At 41.1% G+C, this 19288-nt stretch overlaps 1 protein-coding gene across 4 annotated transcripts in view; it reads left to right on the top strand.

Annotated features, from left to right (window-relative positions):
• Positions 1–19288, top strand: part of cep290 (centrosomal protein 290) — a 67294-nt gene that overhangs the window by 19127 nt on the left and 28879 nt on the right. For all 4 annotated transcript variants that reach the window (XR_009808984.1, XM_061916985.1, XM_061916984.1 and 1 more), the window contains exons 6-20: positions 324–452; positions 1333–1386; positions 7702–7848; positions 7923–8105; positions 8167–8256; positions 9376–9498; positions 14075–14198; positions 14357–14520; positions 14693–14855; positions 14917–15017; positions 15075–15141; positions 15215–15315; positions 15386–15461; positions 15537–15667; positions 15894–16052. Coding sequence is in view for 3 of the 4 variants with exons in the window: in XM_061916985.1 (XP_061772969.1) it covers positions 324–452; positions 1333–1386; positions 7702–7848; positions 7923–8105; positions 8167–8256; positions 9376–9498; positions 14075–14198; positions 14357–14520; positions 14693–14855; positions 14917–15017; positions 15075–15141; positions 15215–15315; positions 15386–15461; positions 15537–15667; positions 15894–16052 (1812 nt within the window). In the remaining variant the exon portion in view is untranslated. The remainder of the gene's footprint in view (positions 1–323; positions 453–1332; positions 1387–7701; positions 7849–7922; positions 8106–8166; positions 8257–9375; positions 9499–14074; positions 14199–14356; positions 14521–14692; positions 14856–14916; positions 15018–15074; positions 15142–15214; positions 15316–15385; positions 15462–15536; positions 15668–15893; positions 16053–19288) is intronic.

Raw genomic sequence — 19288 nt, 5'->3', positions numbered from 1 at the left:
ACTCAACTTCCAGCACCCATGAACAATTCAGTCTGTAATCTTGTAGCCGCTGATGAATGCAAATTGCCGCGCTGTGATTGGCTGTGCTCACCATGATAAAAGGATTACAGCTAATTCCCTGCACGCTGGCGGCCATGCTCCTTTGGAGTCAAATATGATTCTTTTGCTCAGTTTAGTGTTTTAAGCACACCCAAGTCTAGGCACACCCTGTTTGAGCTGCAGAGGAAGGTAATATGGGCGTCTACATATGTGTACTTCTAGGGGTAGGAAGAACTGGTACTGTAGTGTGGCCATTGTGTACAGTGCTTTGTTTTGCATCGCAGCACACCGGGCCTGACAACCGCCTTCTGCGGAATGAGATCCGGCAGCTGGAAAGCCAGCTGGAGCAGAAGGAGAAGGAGGTGACCCACTCCAGAAAAGACATGGGAGGAGCAAAGAAAACCATAGAGGAGGTACGACCGACTCAGCCCTGAGTCCTTTGTTGTGTTCTTCAGCACTGAGGGACTTGCAGGTGTGCTTTGACATGTTGTCGGTGTGCACTGGGGTTATCTCGATACCAATATTTTAATACTGGTACCAAAATGTAAAAGGAGACCAGAAAAAATGGCATTATTTGCTTTATAAATAATTTAACCAAACTAAATAAAATAGTGAACATACTAGACAACTTGTCTTTTAGTAGTAAGTAAACAAACCAAGGCTCCTAATTAGTCTGCTGACATATGCAGTAACACATGTAAAGCACTTCTCTTTGTAGAGAAAAGCGCTATATAAATATGATTGATATGCTGTCCAAGTCGTTTGTTGATTGATTGACTGAACCTTTTATTAGTAGATTGCACAGTACAGTACATATTCCCTACAATTGACCACTAAATGGTAACACCCCAATAAGTTTTTCAACTTGTTTAAGTCGGGGTCCACGTTCATCAATTCATGACACAAATATATACTATCAGCATAATACAGTCATCACACAAGTTCATCATCAGAGTGTATACATTGAATTATTTACAATCGGGGGGGGGGGGGGGGGGGGTTTGATTGATATCAGCACTTAAGTAATCAACAATTGTATCATCTGAGAAATGGACATTGAAACAGTGTAGGTGTGACTTGGTAGGATATGAATGGCAAGTAGTGGACACAGAGAGATCAGAAAGTATAAGAACAAATATATACATTTGATTATTTACAACCCAGGGAGGTGGGATGTGGGGGCGGGGGGTTAGTTTAGGGTTGTAGTTGCCTGGAGGTGTTCTTTTAGTGCGCTCTTAGAGGATAGAGATACACTTTATTGACCTTCAATGTTTGCTGTCTCTCCACTTGCAGCTGCTCCTCCGAGCAGAGACAGCTGAGGACGAGGCAAAGACGCTGAAAAGAGAAGTTTGTACACACACTCCAACTCAGTCTCCATCTTCCCTCCAAACACACTTTGTCTTGTCTGTCCTGCTTGCCTTCTCCTCACTTGATGCATGTTCCTCTCTTCCTCTTTCCTCTCTTCCATTGCCAAAGATAAAAAAGGTCAAGAAGAAGGTAAGACATGGATACTAGAGCGGTGTTAGTCTCTAGGAGATGGAAACAACCTTTCTGCAGCTAGCCCTAAGATACATGACTACTAGTGTACATCACAACATTGTACATCATTTAAGTACATGTTAGATCAACATGACTGCTAGTTTAGATCACAACGTTGTACATCATCCAAGTACATGTTAGATCTACAGGACTACTAGTTTACATCACAATGTTGTACATCATCCAAGTACATGTTAGATCTACATGACTGCTAGTTTAGATCACAACGTTACACATCATCTAAGTACATGTTAGATCTACGGGACTACTAGTTTACATCACAACATTGTACATCATCTAAGTGCATGTTAGATCTACAGGACTACTAGTTTACATCACAACATTGTACATAATCTAAGTACATGTTACATCTACAGGCCTACTACTTTACATCACAACGTTGTACATCATCTAAGTACGTGTTACATCTACAGGACTACTAGTTTACGTCACAACGTTGTACATCATCTAAGTACATGTTAGATCTACAGGACTACTAGTTTAGATCACAACGTTGTACATCATCTAAGTACATGTTAGATCTACAGGACTACTAGTTTACATCACAACATTGTACATCATCCAAGTACATGTTACATTTACAGGAGTACTAGTTTACTTCACAACGTTGTACATCATCTAAGTAAATGTTAGATCTACATGACTGCTAGTTTAGATCACAATGTTGTACATCATCTAAGTACATGTTAGATCTACAGGACTATTAGTTTACATCACGTTGTACATCATCTAAGTACATGTTAGATTTACAGGACTACTAGTTTACATCACAACGTTGTACATAATCTAAGTACATGTTACATCTACAGGACTACTAGTTTACATCACGTTGTACATCATCTAAGTACATGTTAGATTTACAGGACTACTAGTTTACATCACAACGATGTACATCATCCAAGTACATGTTACATCTACAGGACTACTAGTTTACATCACAACATTGTACATAATCTAAGTACATGTTACATCTACAGGACTGCTAGTTTACATCACAACATTGTACATCATCTAAGTACATGTTAGATCTACAGGACTACTAGTTTACATCACAACATTGTACATAATCTAAGTACATGTTACATCTACAGGACTACTAGTTTACATCACAACGTTGTACATCATCTAAGTACGTGTTACATCTACAGGACTACTAGTTTACGTCACAACGTTGTACATCATCTAAGTACATGTTAGATCTACAGGACTACTAGTTTAGATCACAACGTTGTACATCATCTAAGTACATGTTAGATCTACAGGACTACTAGTTTACATCACAACATTGTACATCATCCAAGTACATGTTACATTTACAGGAGTACTAGTTTACTTCACAACGTTGTACATCATCTAAGTAAATGTTAGATCTACATGACTGCTAGTTTAGATCACAATGTTGTACATCATCTAAGTACATGTTAGATCTACAGGACTATTAGTTTACATCACGTTGTACATCATCTAAGTACATGTTAGATTTACAGGACTACTAGTTTACATCACAACGTTGTACATCATCTAAGTACATGTTACATCTACAGGACTACTAGTTTACATCACGTTGTACATCATCTAAGTACATGTTAGATTTACGGGACTACTAGTTTACATCACAACGATGTACATCATCCAAGTACATGTTACATCTACAGGACTACTAGTTTACATCACAACATTGTACATAATCTAAGTACATGTTACATCTACAGGACTGCTAGTTTACATCACAACATTGTACATCATCTAAGTACATGTTAGATCTACAGGACTACTAGTTTACATCTCAACATTGTACATCATCTAAGTGCATGTTAGATCTACAGGACTACTAGTTTACATCACAACGTTGTACATCATCCAAGTACATGTTAGATCTACAAAACTACATAGTTCACATCACAACGTTGTACATCATCTAAGTACATGCTAGATCTACAGGACTACTAGTTTACATCACAACATTGTACAGTATTTAAGTACATGTTACATCTACAGGACTACTAGTTTACATCACACCGTTGTACATCATCTAAGTACGTGTTAGATCTACATGACTGCTAGTTTACATCACAACGTTGTACATCATCCAAGTACATGTTAGATCTACAGGACTACTAGTTTACATCACAACATTGTACATACATCACAACATTGTACATCATCCAAGTACATGTTAGATCTACAAAACTACATAGTTCACATCACAACGTTGTACATCATCTAAGTACATGTTAGATCTACAGGACTACTAGTTTACATCACAACGTTGTACATCATCTAAATACATGTTAGATCTGCAGGACTACTAGTGTACATCACAACATTGTACATCATCTAAGTACATGTTAGATCTTCTCACCCTATCTTTTTCTATCTTCTATTTTTTTCTCCCCCCCTCCCCCCTTTGTTTACCTTTATCTCATCTTTTTTGTAAGGGGCGCTGGAAGCCGGCAGACCCGTCAGCGATCCTGTTCTGTCTCCCTGTAATGTTTGTCTAAACTTGAATGGGATTGTGCTGAAAATTTTAATTTTCCTGAAGGAACTCTCCTGACGGAATAAATAAAGTACTATCTAATCTAATCTAATCCAATCTATAGGACTACTAGTTTACATCACAACGTTGTACATCATCCAAGTACATGTTAGATCTACAGGACTACTAGTTTACATCACAACGTTGTACATCATCCAAGTACATGTTAGATCTGCAGGACTACTACTTTACATCACAACAAAGTACAACAACTACAATAGTTATCTGTATAACTATAAAGTTATCAACATATATAGTTAATAACATAATAACAATAATAGACCAAAACACATTTCCAGCACAAATGGAGATTTTGAAAATAAATTTGAACATTTATTTCCAAATAACTTAAATGGTAATTGGGTTGTACTTGTGTAGCGCTTTTCTACCTTCAAGGTACTCAAAGTGCTCTGACACTACTTCCACATTCACCCATTCACACACACATTCACACACTGATGGAGGGAGCTGCCATGCAAGGCGCTAACCACCACCCATCAGGAGCAAGGGTGAAGTGTCTTGTTCAAGGACACAACGGACGTAACGAAGTTGGTACTAGGTGGGGATTGAACCAGGAACCCTCAGGTTGCGACTCTCCAAAGGGCGCCATGCCGTCCATCCATCCATTTTCTACCGCTTATTCCCTTTCGGGGTCGCGGGGGGCGCTGGCGCCTATCTCAGCTACAATCGGGCGGAAGGCAGTGTACACCCTGGACAAGTCGCCACCTCATCGCAGGGCCAACACAGATAGACAGACAACATTCAACCTCACATTCACACACTAGGGCCAATTTAGTGTTGCCAATCAACCTATCCCCAGGTGCATGTCTTTGGAAGTGGGAGGAAGCCGGAGTACCCGGAGGGAACCCACGCATTCACGGGGAGAACATGCAAACTCCACACAGAAAGATCCCGAGCCTGGATTTGAACCCAGGACTGCAGGACCTTCGTATTGTGAGGCAGACACACTAACCCCTCTGCCACTGTGAAACGCCATGCCGTCACCACTTAAAAATGTAAACTTAAAAACAGACAGTGGTCTTTGAGTGTGTGCAGTGATGAGGGGGCCAACTTTACACAGGCTTGGGGTCACCAACGCGGTGCCCGTAAGGACCAGATGAGTCGCCCGCTGGCCTGTTCTAAAAATAGCTTAAATAGCAGCACTTACCAGTGAGCTGCCTTTTTTTTTTTAATTGTATTTATTTACTAGCAAGCTGGTCTCGCTTTGCTCGACATTTTTGATTCTAAGAGAGACAAAACTCAAATAAAATTTGAAAATCCAAGAAAATATTTTAAAGACTTGGTCTTCACTTGTTTAAATAAATTCAATTTTTTTTAACTTTGCTTTTTATGACTTTCAGAAAGATGACTTTAGAGAAAAAAATACAACCTTAAAAATGATTTTAGGATTTTTAAACACATATACCTTTTTACCTTTTAAATTCCTTCCTCTTCTTTCCTGACAATTTAAATCAATGTTCAAGTAAATTATTTTTTTTATTGTAAAGAATAATAAATACATTTTAATTTAATTCTTCATTTTAGCTTTTGTTTTTTTTGACGAAGAATATTTGTAAAATATTTCTTCAAACTTATTAAAATTAAAAAAAATTATTCTTGCACATCTAGAAAATCTGTAGAATCAAATTTGAATCTTATTTCAAAGTCTTTTGAATTTCTTTTAAAATTTTTGTTCTGGAAAATCTAGAAGAAATAATGATTTCCATCCATCCATCCATCTTCTTCCGCTTATCCGAGGTCGGGTCGCGGGGGTAGCAGCCTAAGCAGGGAAGCCCAGACTTCCCTCTCCCCAGCCACTTCGTCTAGCTCTTCCCGGGGGATCCCGAGGCGTTCCCAGGCCAGCCGGGAGACATAGTCTTCCCAACGTGTCCTGGGTCTTCCCCGTGGCCTCCTACCGGTTGGACGTGCCCTAAACACCTCCCTCGGAAGGCGTTTGGGTGGCATCCTGACCAGATGCCCGAACCACCTCATCTGGCTCCTCTCGATGTGGAGGAGCAGTGGCTTTACTTTGAGCTCCTCCCGATGGCAGAGCTTCTCACCCTATCTCTAAGGGAGAGCCCCGCCACCCGGCGGAGGAAACTCATTTCGGCCGCTGGTACCCGTGATATTATCCTTTCGGTCATGACCCAAAGCTCATGACCATAGGTGAGGATGGGAACGTAGATCGACCGGTAATTTGAGAGCTTTGCCTTTCGGCTCAGCTCCTTCTTCACCACAACGGATTGATACAACGTCCGCATTACTGAAGACACCGCACCGATCCGCCTGTCGATCTCACAATCCACTCCTCCCCTACTCGTGAACAAGACTCCTAGGTACTTGAACTCCTTCACTTGGGGCAGGGTCTCCTCCCCAACCCGGAGATGGCACTCCACCCTTTTCCGGGCGAGAACCATGGACTCGGACTTGGAGGTGCTGATTCTCATTCCTGTCGCTTCACACTCGGCTGCGAACCGATCCAGTGAGAGCTGAAGATCTCGACCAGATGAAGCCATCAGGACCACATCATCTGCAAAAAGCAGAGACCTAATCCCGCGGCCACCAAATCGGAACCCCTCAACACCTTGACTGCGCCTAGAAATTCTGTCCATAAAAGTTATGAACAGAATCGGTGACAAAGGACAGCCTTGGCGGAGTCCAACCCTCACTGGAAACGTGTCCGACTTACTGCCGGCAATGCGGACCAAGCTCTGACACTGATCATACAGGGAACGGACTGCCACAATAAGACAGTCCGGTACCCCACACTCTCTGAGCACTCCCCACAGGACTTCCCGAGGGACACGGTCGAATGCCTTCTCCAAGTCCACAAAGCACATGTAGACTGGTTGGGCAAACTCCCATGCACCCTCAAAAACCCTGCCCAGAGTATAGAGCTGGTCCACAGTTCCACGACCAGGACGAAAACCACACTGTTCCTCCTGAAATAATGATTTGTCTTTGTTAAAAATATAGCTTGGTCCAATCTGTTATATATTCTAACAAAGTGCAGATTGGATTTTAACCTATTTAAAACATGTCATCAAAATTCAAAAATTAATCTTAATCAGGAAAAATTACTAATGATGTTCCATAAATTCTTTTTTAAAAAATTTTTTCAAAGAGATTCGAATTAGTTAGTTGTTCCTTTCATTTTTTCCGGTTGAATTTTGAATTTTAAAGAGTCGAAATTGAAGATAAACTATATTTTAAAATTTTATTTAAATATTTTTCGTGTTTTCTCCTCTTTTAAACCGTTCAATTAAGTGTTTTTTTCATCATTTATTCTCTACAAAAAACCTTCCTTAGAAGGGAAAAAAAATGTACGACGGAATGACAGACAGAAATACCCCTTTTTTTGTATATGTAGATTTCTGGCAATTTATTTAAGTGTGTATCAAACTGGTAGCCCTTCGCATTAATCAGTACCCAAGAAGTAGCTCTTGGTTTCAAAAAGGTTGCTGACCCTTGACACAGGCCATGTAGTGGTGAATAGCGTTTAGATGGGCTGAAAACTAATGTTTCTAGAAAGTCATTGTACTGATAGTGAACACGTCCTCCATCAGAACTCGCAGCTCCAGCAGGATGTGGACTTCTACCACAGAGAGCTGGAACGCAAGGAGTCGGGTCCGTCCAGAGACGAGAACGCCGAGACTCTGAAGAAGCTGAGCTCGGCCAACCGCCAGCTCTCCCAGTGCCTGGACGAGCTGCAGGTCCTCCAACACCTCCCAGTGTCCTGCTGGCCTTCACCTCTCTCTCCCAGTGACGAGACATGTTTGCTTTGTAGCAAGCGGAGGAAGAAATCTCCCATCTGAAGACGGACAAGCAGCACATGCAGAAATGTCTGATGGAGTCCGCCAAGGAGATGGAGAAGATGAGCGAGGAATACGACCAGATGAAGATGGCTGTCTATCAGTGTGACTCCACCACCGACCAGCTCAGGAAAGAGAGGGATCATGCCGAGCTGCAGGTAGAAGCCCTCAGTCCTTCTGCATGTCTTCATCTCGGTCACGTGTGGGCTTCTGGTGCAGGTCCGAGAGCTCACACAGAGGATTAACGACATGACACAAGAGGATGATCCCATCATGGCAGCTGTGGACGCCAAAGTGGACGAATGGAAGGTTGGCGTCAAACTCAGTCATGCTGATCAATACCTCTCCTCTTCACTCGCAAAGGGTTCTAGTAGTAGTCTTGTATTTTGCGGACTAAAAGCAGAACCCACGTCTCTGTGCTGCTGAACTGTCTCCGCTAGGGATGGTCTCCTGCTGACCCCACTTTGGACTGGACTCTCACACTATTATGTTAGATCCACTATGGACTAGACTCTCACTATTATGTTAGATCCACTATGGACTGGACTCTCACACTATTATTTTAGATCCACTATGGACTGGACTCTCACACTATTATGTTAGATCCACTATGGACTGGACTCTCACACTATTATGTTAGATCCACTATGGACTGGACTCTCACTATTATGTTAGATCCACTATGGACTGGACTCTCACACTATTATGTTAGATTTACTATGGACTGGACTCTCACTATTATGTTAGATCCACTATGGACTAGACTCTCACTATTATGTTAGATCCACTATGGACTGGACTCTCACACTATTATTTTAGATCCACTATGGACTGGACTCTCACACTATTATGTTAGATCCACTATGGACTGGACTCTCACACTATTATGTTAGATCCACTATGGACTGGACTCTCACTATTATGTTAGATCCACTATGGACTGGACTCTCACACTATTATGTTAGATTTACTATGGACTGGACTCTCACTATTATGTTAGATCCACTATGGACTAGACCAGGGGTAGGGAACCTATGGCTCTAGAGCCAGATGTGGCTCTTTTGATGACTGCATCTGGCTCTCAGTTAAATCTGACCTGACGTTGCTTAACACAATAAGTAATGAATAATTCCACTTGTAATCACAGTGTTAAAAATTTTAAAATATTTGGCTTTTTAGCTCTCTCAGCCAAAAAGGTTCCCGACCCCTGGACTGGACTGTCACTATTATGTTAGATCCACTATGGACTGGACTCTCACTATTATGTTAGATCCACAAGGGACTGGACTCTCTCACTATTATGTTAGATCTACTATGGTACTAACTTAGGTATTGACTGTCAACATAGATTTGTGAAGTCATTTAGTTATGGACCACCCAGACACTTATATTCATGTTAAGTGTTGATGATGTGACATTCCTTGACAGAAAGTGCTCACTGGAAAGGATGAGGAGATCGTGGTGTACCAGCAGATGATCCGTGACCTTCAACACAAGCTGCGTCTGGCCCAGTCGGACTTGGACAGAAGCAACATGGTTGCGTTGCAGCAGGTTAGTTCTGACGGAAGGAGCTGATTATTTTTCATTGTGTTGAACAGTTTAAAAGTTTGCGTGCCAACTCAACAGTTGACCAACTAAACTCGTAAGCTGAGAATCGTTTCTCCTAAACTCATCCGGTTTGTCTTCATGTATATGCAGAATATATGCTGATTATTAGCACACACAATGCTAGAAGGAGATGCAATTATAATCATTTAGCGCTCGCAATGTGATTTGTCATACCTGAAACTGTTCTGCGTTTGTATTAAGTACGTTAATAATTTACGTGCAAGCTGGCACAGTGAGACTAAATGTCTGCACCACAGTCAGGAGGAGACTATGGCTGCAGTGTGCCAGACCATGGAGTCAATCATCCCAGCATGTGTCAATAATCGACATATTTCTATCAGAAATGAAAATATTACACGTATCATCTGTCCAGCAAGACTATGTTTGAGCTGATTAATGACTTAACCTCTTAAGGCCCAAGCTGTTTGTTTACATGTTTTTATTTTATTTCTCTTTGCTATTTGAGCTTATTGGACCCTAATTAGAATAAAAACTAAGAATCATCTTTTGAAATGATGTACTTTAGTCCATAAGTACACAAACGTGTACTTCATGTTTAGTGACATCCCTCCATGTTCTACCGCTTATTCTCTTTGGGGTCACGGGGGGCACTGGTGCCTATCTCAGCTACAATCAGGCGGAAGGCAGGATACACCCTGGACAAGTCGCCACCTCAATGCAGTGTTTAGTGACATGCTAATTCTTATTTTTACACTTTTTTTTTCCAAATTCCATTGTACCGTATTTCCTTGAATTGCTGCCGGGGCGCTAATTAATTTAAAACCTCTTCTCACTCCGGCGTTTGCCAAAGGCATGCGGTAAAGGCAAGCATGCGCTAATTATTTTAGAACCTCTTCACTCCAGCACTTACCAAAGGCATGTGGTAAATTTAGTCCTGTGCTTATAAATTAGTGTGTGATGTAAGGATACCATCATGAAAAGCACATTTAATAAAAATAACTTTATTATGGTCTTACCTTTACTTATAAATGAAGTCCATGCGCAGCTCCTTCTGATCAAAAGCATCGATAACTTGTTTATAGAAGTCTTCCTTATCTTTCTTTAGTTTTAAAAGTCTCAATGGAGATTTTTCTTTTTTACCTCCTGCTTCGATTGAAAGTCCAGTTTAGAAAACTGTTTTATTTTAGATATGTAATCCTCCATGTTAAAAGTGCAAGCGAGAGGAAAAAATAAACGATCGCTGCTCACTCTTGCTGCTTGTTGTCACTTCTTCTACAGCCGAGTAGTCGCAAGAAGGATGACTAGCGCCCTCTACCACCAGGAGGCGGGAGTCATTTAATGACTCATATTTGACACACGCAGCTACGGTATATTAATAAAACATAGCTGCTTACTGTTCTTTTTAGCATATTCAATAGCTTGGACCTTAAATCCTACTGAATAGCTCTTAATCTTCTTCCCTTAATGCGATTTCAAATGATTGAAATCACCCTCCCCCATTTTGAAAATGATGACAGGTGAAGTGTCACTCGTGACGTGACGACTTTGACCCGGCGGAAATTCTCGGCATATGCTAATTATATGGTGAAACGAGTTTGACGCGGCGGAAGACAGGGTATACCCGCATCCCCTAGCTCCATGGTGTTGTCGTTGGCCAGCGCGACCCCAAAGGGAATAAGCAGTAGAAAATGGATGGATGAAGTTTGACCCGGCGTTAATCCTGAGCCGGCATTAATGCTAAGCATGCGCTAATTAGTTTGCGAAACGAGTGCGACCCGGCAGTAATTCTAGGCAGGCGCATACTATATAGCCGGCGGCAATTCAAGGAAATACGGTATGTTATACTTTTCTGACACCACCAGATGGCGGTATAAGTGTCCACATAAACGGCCATAAGACCCCAATTCAGTAGTGTACACCATTTTGGAAATAAGAGCTAAAAGGTGCTGTCCACGCATGTGGACACTAAGCCTGTAGAGGTTTTAAAGGGGAACTACACTTTTTTGTCTATCATTCACAATCCTTTTGTAAGACAAGAACACACAAGTCGTTTTTTTATGCAAATAAACACTAGCAAACGTCAGCTAACAATGAAGCTAAGGAAGTGTTTATGTAATGTACTAACATCCACAATAACATGTAACAACATTGTTATGTTAATGTTCTACACCAAAAAGTTGACATTATTATTATTATTTCTCCAATTCTTTCCTTTATTTGGCGCTCTGCTACTCCCACAGTTTTCATCCAAACAAAACTGTTGAAGTATAGAAACGTTCAGCTCGACAGAGACAACACATTAACCAAAACCCAAAATGTTTGCGTCAACAACAAAAGCCACTAACTTCAAAGTACTCCATTACTTACCTTACACAAGTTAGTGATATCAAACATTGTTTGTTGCACACTTGTAATACACGGGCAAGTAGCAAACATAAAGTGCCGTGCACAAATAAAGAGAGCAGCACTATTGACACATGGTCCTAAGGATTGGAGGGGAAAACGCCAGCTTTGTGGCATCCACACTGGAGAATAAGAAAAATGAACACCATCTAATGAAATAGAAACATATGATTAAAAAAACCTGTCTCCCTCACTGTGTCTGCGCACAGCGGCCATCTTTGAAATGGTTTTCAGCCCAGCGGTTCTTTGAAGGCCAATAAAATCAAAACCGTAGCAGTAATTAAAACTCTTTCATCATCTTTTAATGAGGAGGGTTCAATCTCTCTCCTGTGGTAGTTTAAAGCAGACACGACAAATGCGCTCAGAGGAGATAATGTTTGAAAAAAGGTGACCAGTTTTCACAAAACTTTTGTTTTGAAGGAGTAATTGCAAACTTCCTGTTGATTTTTGCTGGGGGTTGTCAATATATGAAATGTAGGACTAAGTGAGACATACATAGAGGTTTATGTTTCATGTCTCTACGACATTCCTACTGGAAGTTACAGGCAGTTTTGTCTGTGTTTTCTTCCTATGAGCAGTTTTGTCTGTTTTTTATTCCTTAGGGGCGCTAGAGCGCAATTTTTAGTTTTGGGGTTAGGTTTTTTGATTAAATCGCAATTTTCGCCAATCCTGATGTGTGTGTCAAATTTGGTGAGTTTTGAAGCATGTTAAGGGTGTCAAATTACAGCTCAAAGCTGCGGAATAATAATAAAGAATAAAACGCTAGAAATTCAATAGGGTCCTCTGTCCCAAAGGGACATTCGGTCCCTAAATATGCCCTGCAATGAGTTGGCGACTTGTCCAGTGTGTACGCCGCCTTCCGCCCGATTGTAGCTGAGATAGGCACCAGCGCTCCCTGCGACCCCAAAGGGGAATAAGCGGTAGAAAATGGATGGATGGTTAAAATATATGTACAGTATCTGCTCAGCGGCCTTGTGGTTAGAGCAGGGGTTCCCAAAATTGTTTTATTCATTTACTTTTTAAATCTGTCCTTTCTAATCCATTTTCTACCGCTTATTACTTTAACCCAATGCGACCCCCGGGTCAAAAAGTTTGGGGACCCCTGGGTTAGAGTGTCCGCCCTGAGATGGGTAGATCATGAGTTCACCCCAAATACCAAAGACTATAAAAATGGGACCCGTTACCTCCCTGCATGGCACTCAGCATCAAGGGTTGGAATTTGGGGTTAAATCACCAAATCTGATTGCCGGGCGCGACCACTGCTACTGCCCACTGCTCTCCTCACCTGCCAGTGGGTGAACAAGGAGGATGGGTCAAATGCAGAGAATAATTTTGCCACACCTAGTGTGTGTGTGACAATCATGGATACTTTAACTTTTAAAAATATAACGTAAATAATGTATTAATACTTAAAAAAAACATATTGAGAAAATAAAAGTAGTGAGAGTAGCAATAAAATAAGATAGAAAACAGGGCAATAAATTATAAAAAAAACATAAGGGTTTAAATAATGAGTAAAATCCTGATTAAAAAGGTGTGCCTGTCCTGAGGCTCTGTGGCAGGCTGTTCCACAGGTGGGGGCAGTAGTGGATAAATGCTGTCTCACCGTGGGTCTTTGTTCTGGTATTTGGTCAAGATAAACGTTTGGTGCCAGAGCATCTCAAGATTGGCGAGGGTTGATAAGAATGTGCAAGGCCACTAAGACATTTTAACACGCATAATACAACTTTGAATTCCACCCTGAAGCTAAGATGGTGCAAGGCCATTAAGACATTTTAACAATAATAATACAACTTTAAATTCCACCCTGAAGCAGACGGGGAGCCAATGCAGCAACTGTAAAACTTTTGTAATGTGCTCCTGCCCTACGGTCCTTGGAGCACACTTGGGGTACGCACAATTATTTAGTTTGTGCTCACTAATTACCATTGGTATTTGGAATATCAGTAGAACTGACCCTTTTTAAAATATTGCTGGATCCAATTATTGATAGACAAGTGAAACTAAGCTCCTTTTAACCTAGCCCAGGGATATATAGCATATAGTCAATCACTTGTTTGGCTAGCCTAGGCCAGGCCAGGCCCCCTATAGTCCTCCCTCGCACAATGCTAGTGAGGCTGCAGATGCTTGCTAATTGTTGGCGGTCGCTCTGCAGGCCGTGGAGGATCGAGATGATCAGATCCAGATCCTGAGAGAGCAGGTGGAGCAGTATACGGGGGAAATGGAGAAGCAAACCCTGCTTATGGAGGGTCTGAAGCTGTCTAAGAAGGAAGGTGGAGGTAAGTAGGCCAAGGTTCTCAACAGAACATTGATGTATTAAAAGTAGATCACATGTGAACAATGTCAATCTTCAAGTTGACCAAGCTATTAGATGATCTTAAAGAGGTCCATTCCAAGCGATGGATAGTTGAATAAAACTTTTGTGGTCTTGTCCAAGCGCAAGTCCGGCAGAAAAAGACGGAGGAGCTCCTGTCCAAGCTGGAAGCTGCAAAGATGCAAGCAGCAGAAGCAGAGGAGGCTTTAAAAGGAGCTGAAGCTCACGCAGAAGAAAAGGACAAGGAACTCATTGAGGCGTCACAGCGCTTGAGAGAGTACGAGTCTGTAAGTGGACAAAAACATGCTAGATGCTTTCGTTGAAGATCAGCATGCCATTGGTGTTTGTCCTCATTGTGTCCAATTCATTGTCCATGTCCCTCATGACCTGTTCAAGACTTGATGTAGCAAGACAAAGATGGCGGCCTTCGGAAACCACAACTATTTCCATGTTTTCCAGGGAATTTACGGCCTGGAAGAAGCAGTTGGTGAGATTAAGGAGTGTAAAGATGAAATCAGAAGGAGAGAGGTGGATTTAGAGAGCATGACAAAAGAGATCAACCAACTGTACATCACAATCAACCAGCTCATGGAGGAGAATGAGGATTTCAGAGAAAGACTTGGTAATGTTTGACATCACAGAGAACATTCAGACAACAAAACAAACACTTCTTTCTTGAGAAGGCTATGGACCCAGAGAGGAAGTGGATCTGACAGAGTTCAGACGAAGCAAAGGACTCCAGCAACGGCAGTACAAAGCAGAAAATCAAGTTCTGACTAAAGAGGTATGCAAAGTTTAGGACCGCATGTCAACTTTTTGATGCTAAAGTCTTCCTCTTCAGATTGAACGTCTTGAAGAGGAACGATTGGAGATGAAGAAACAAGTTAGACTGCTGGCCAAGAACAGAGGTAACTTTCTTTTGGTGTTGAAGGTCATTGTGATGTTTTCTTCAGCAGTATTGACCACCAGCTGTGTCTTCAGACCTGCCACAGTCCTTCTTGGTGGAGGAGGATGTCATGCACGCTAAGAGGGGGCAGCAGACTGCTAAACACAGCAGCACTGTTGAAGAGCTCCGAGCCAAGGTCAGCTCCTGGAGATCACCTCAGCTCTGGTCAAGAGAAACAGAAAAGTAAAGCAATGTTGTGTTTGCAGAATGAACACCTCGAAAATGAAGTGAAGATGCAAAAGCGGGAGATGGAACTTCACAAAACACAGTTTCAGCTCAAATGTGAACCCACACTCATGCTTGTTTTGGATTCCATCAGTCCTCTTCAGACTAAGAAATGTTGTTGTGTTCTTAAAGTGGAAGAGTTATCCAAAGAGAAAGAAGATGTGGAGGCCGCACTCAAAGACGTCCTCCAGGCCTTGAAGACCAAAGAGACCAGTCCCTTTGACACCGACACCATCGTTCCCAGTTTGGACAAAGTGCCTGATGTGAGAATGTCCATGACAACTTTTTAATCCTGCCGCTTTACCTTTTCCAGCCTTTTGTATTCTTTGTCGTCTGTTCCCATGGCAACAAATGCCATGCTTCACACTTCAAGTTCTCTCCAAAAAAAAAGAGGGAAACTATTTTATCTAGATAGTTATGGAAGACAGCATTAGGCATAAATACATGTTGTTCTTTGAGAATTCAAACTCCTTGTGCATTACGTCTCAGGCACCTGATGTCAGCAACACCAACAAGCAGTTGACTTCGCACCTCAAATCTCAAATCCATGAGCTGCTTGGGAGAAACGAAGAGCTCAGATGGGAATTGAAATCAATTCGAGAGGAGGCCACTAGCAGCGTGGGACAACTTGCCACAGCCAAAGAGAAGGTATGTCCATGTGGAGGTGCATCCAGAGAGAAGGTATGTCCATGTGGAGGTGCATCCAGAGAGAAGGTATGTCCATGTGGAGGTGCATCCAGTGAGAAGGTATGTCCATGTGGAGGTGCATCCAGAGAGGTGTATCCAGGTGGAGATGTGTCCAAAGAGAAGGTATGTCCATGTGGAGGTGCAACCAGAGAGAAGGTATGTCCATGTGGAGGTGCATCCAGAGAGGTGTATCCAGGTGGGAGATGTGTCCAAAGAGAAGGTATGTCCATGTGGAGGTGCATCCAGAGAGAAGGTATGTCCATGTGGAGGTGCATCCAGAGAGGTGTATCCAGGTGGAGATGTGTCCAAAGAGAAGGTATGTCCATGTGGAGGTGCAACCAGAGAGAAGGTATGTCCATGTGGAGGTGCATCCAGAGAGGTGTATCCAGGTGGAGATGTGTCCAAAGAGAAGGTATGTCCATGTGGAGGTGCATCCAGACAGAAGGTATGTCCAGGTGGAGATGTGTCCAAAGAGAAGGTATGTCCATGTGGAGGTGCATCCAAAGAAAGGGTATGTCCAGGTGGAGGTGCATCCAAACAGAAGGTATATCCAGGTGGAGATGTGTCTAAAGAGAAGGTATGTCCATGTGGAGGGGCATCCAGAGAGAAGGTATGTCCAGGTGGAGGGGCATCCAGAGAGAAGGTATGTCCATGTGGAGGTGCATCCAGAGAGAAGGTATGTCCATGTGGAGGTGCATCCAGAGAGAAGGTATGTCCATGTGGAGGTGCAAACTGACTGTACTGCATGTGAAAATGTAACTCCTTCCTATAGCCTATTTTAATGTTCTATTATATATAATATATATATATATATATATATATATATATATATATATATATGCATATATAATAAGCGGTAGAAAATGGATGGATGGATATACATATATATATATATATATGCATATAGTTGTGATTAAAATTATTCAACCCCCACACAATTTTGGTGTTTTAGCAAGTTGGACATTTATTCCGTATTTTGTTTATAGTCATATCAAATAAAGATGTGTCAAATAGACAAATGCAACTTAAATTATAACACTGTATTTTACAAAATACCAAAAAAGGACATTTTTCTTAATATCTCATTGACAAAATGATTCAACCCCCTAGTTACATGCATCTGTAGTACTTAGTAGAACACCCTTTGGCAGTAATGACATCCTTCAAAGGTGATACATAAGCGGACACAAGCTTGTTGCAACCATCTACAGGTATTTCAGCCCATTCCTCTTGGGCAAAGGCCTCCAGTTCATTCATATTCTTGGGCTTGCGTGCTGCAACTGCCTTCTTCAAGTCCCACCACAGCTTTTCTAGAGGATTTAGGTCTGGCGACTGTGAAGGCCACTCCAGAGTCTTCCAGCCCTTCTTCTGCAACCACTCTGATGTTGATTTGGAGGTATGCTTGGGATCCTTGCCCTGTTGGAAGGTCCAAGGTCTCCCAAGCCTCAGCTTCGTCACCTACTTCATGACATTTGCAGCTAATATATCCTGCTAGGAAATAGAATTCATAATGCCTTGAACGCGCTGGAGATTCCCGGTACCTGAAGCAGAGAAACAGCCCTAGAGCATGATTGACCCCCCCACCATGCTTAACAGTAGGCAAGCTGTTCTTCTCTTTGTAAGCTTAATTTTTTTCTCCTCCAGACTTAATGTTAAATCATAGGCCCAAAGAGTTCCAGTTTTGTCTCATCACTCCATAGAACAGTTTCCCACAACCTTTGGGGTTTGTCCAGATGATTTTTGGCATACTGGAGTCTATTTTCTTGTGCCTGGTAGTCAGAAGTGGGGTGCGCCTGGGAGTTCTGGCATGGAGGCCTTCATCTCGTAGTGCGCACCTTATTGTCTGGGACGAAACCTGCGTTCCCCCCTCTGCAATGTCCTGTTGTAGTTCCTCAGCTGTTACCCGGGGGTTTTTCACCACTGTACGCTTCAAATACCGGACAGCAGTTGCACACAGCATCCTCTTTCTACCACGCCCAGGTAGTGTTTCCACTGTGCCTTTAGCTTTAAACTTGCGAATTATGCTCCCAACTGTGTCTCTTGGAATGTGTAATGTCTTTGCTATTTTCTTGTATCCATATCCTTTCTTATGAAGACAAATTACCTCCTCTCTTGACTTCTTTGACCACACCCTGGACTTCACCATGTTGCAAATACACCATTGACCATCTACAAGAAGCTGAGCGTCAGTCTTTTTCAATCAGTTTAATTGTTGCTCGTTATGGTTCTAATCACATCTACAGGTGTTTTCAACACCTGATTGAAAAGACCTTATTCAAATTCTGTTCTTAAGAGTTATGATCTTCAAGGGGTTGAATATTTTTGTCAATGAGATATTAAGAGAAATGACAGTGTTTTGTATGTTACAAAATATAATGTTGTAATTCAAGTTGCATTTGTCTATTTAATGCATCTTTATTTGATATGACTATAAATAAAATACGGAATAAATGTCCAACTTGCTACAACACCAAAATTGTGTGGGGGTTGAATAATTTTGGTATATATATATATATATATATATATATATGTATGTATATACTATATATATATATATATATATATATATGTATGTATATATATATATATATATATATATATGTATATATATATATATATATATGTATATATATATATAATATATATATGTATATATATATATATATAATATATATATGTATATATATATATACTATATATATATATATATAATATATATATATATAGTATATATATATATATATATATATATATAGTATATATATATATATATATATATATATATATTATATACATATATGTAATAGTGGTAGGTCTGGGTACGAGTATCATCGGTTCTGTGATGCAACTTGTACCTCAAAAAAAAAATTTCATTGAAATCAATTTAATAGGGGCTTGGTTACCCTAAACATCACAAAAGGTACCTTTTTAAAAATAAAAGCAAACTTTTAGATAATAAATATTGAATGAAAACAATACAATAGAATGTGGTACAAACAAGTACATTAGTTTTACCTGGGAGAGTGGACTTCTACGGTATCTCCTTCCAGCTGCTTGTCTGTCAAACACACCATCAGCAGCTTCTCTTTTTAATGGATGAATGTTTAGATATTATTTTAATGTCTTTGGCCGACATTATCTGCTTCTCTATAGTGCAGACTAGCAGTGCTACGCTCCAACTGCTTCTCCAAGTTAGC

This window comes from Nerophis ophidion, linkage group LG12, assembly GCF_033978795.1.
Source record: "Nerophis ophidion isolate RoL-2023_Sa linkage group LG12, RoL_Noph_v1.0, whole genome shotgun sequence".
NCBI classification, from domain to species: Eukaryota; Metazoa; Chordata; class Actinopteri; order Syngnathiformes; family Syngnathidae; genus Nerophis; species Nerophis ophidion.
Note: the sequence above shows the minus strand (reverse complement) of the source record. Positions and strands in the feature narration are given on the sequence as shown.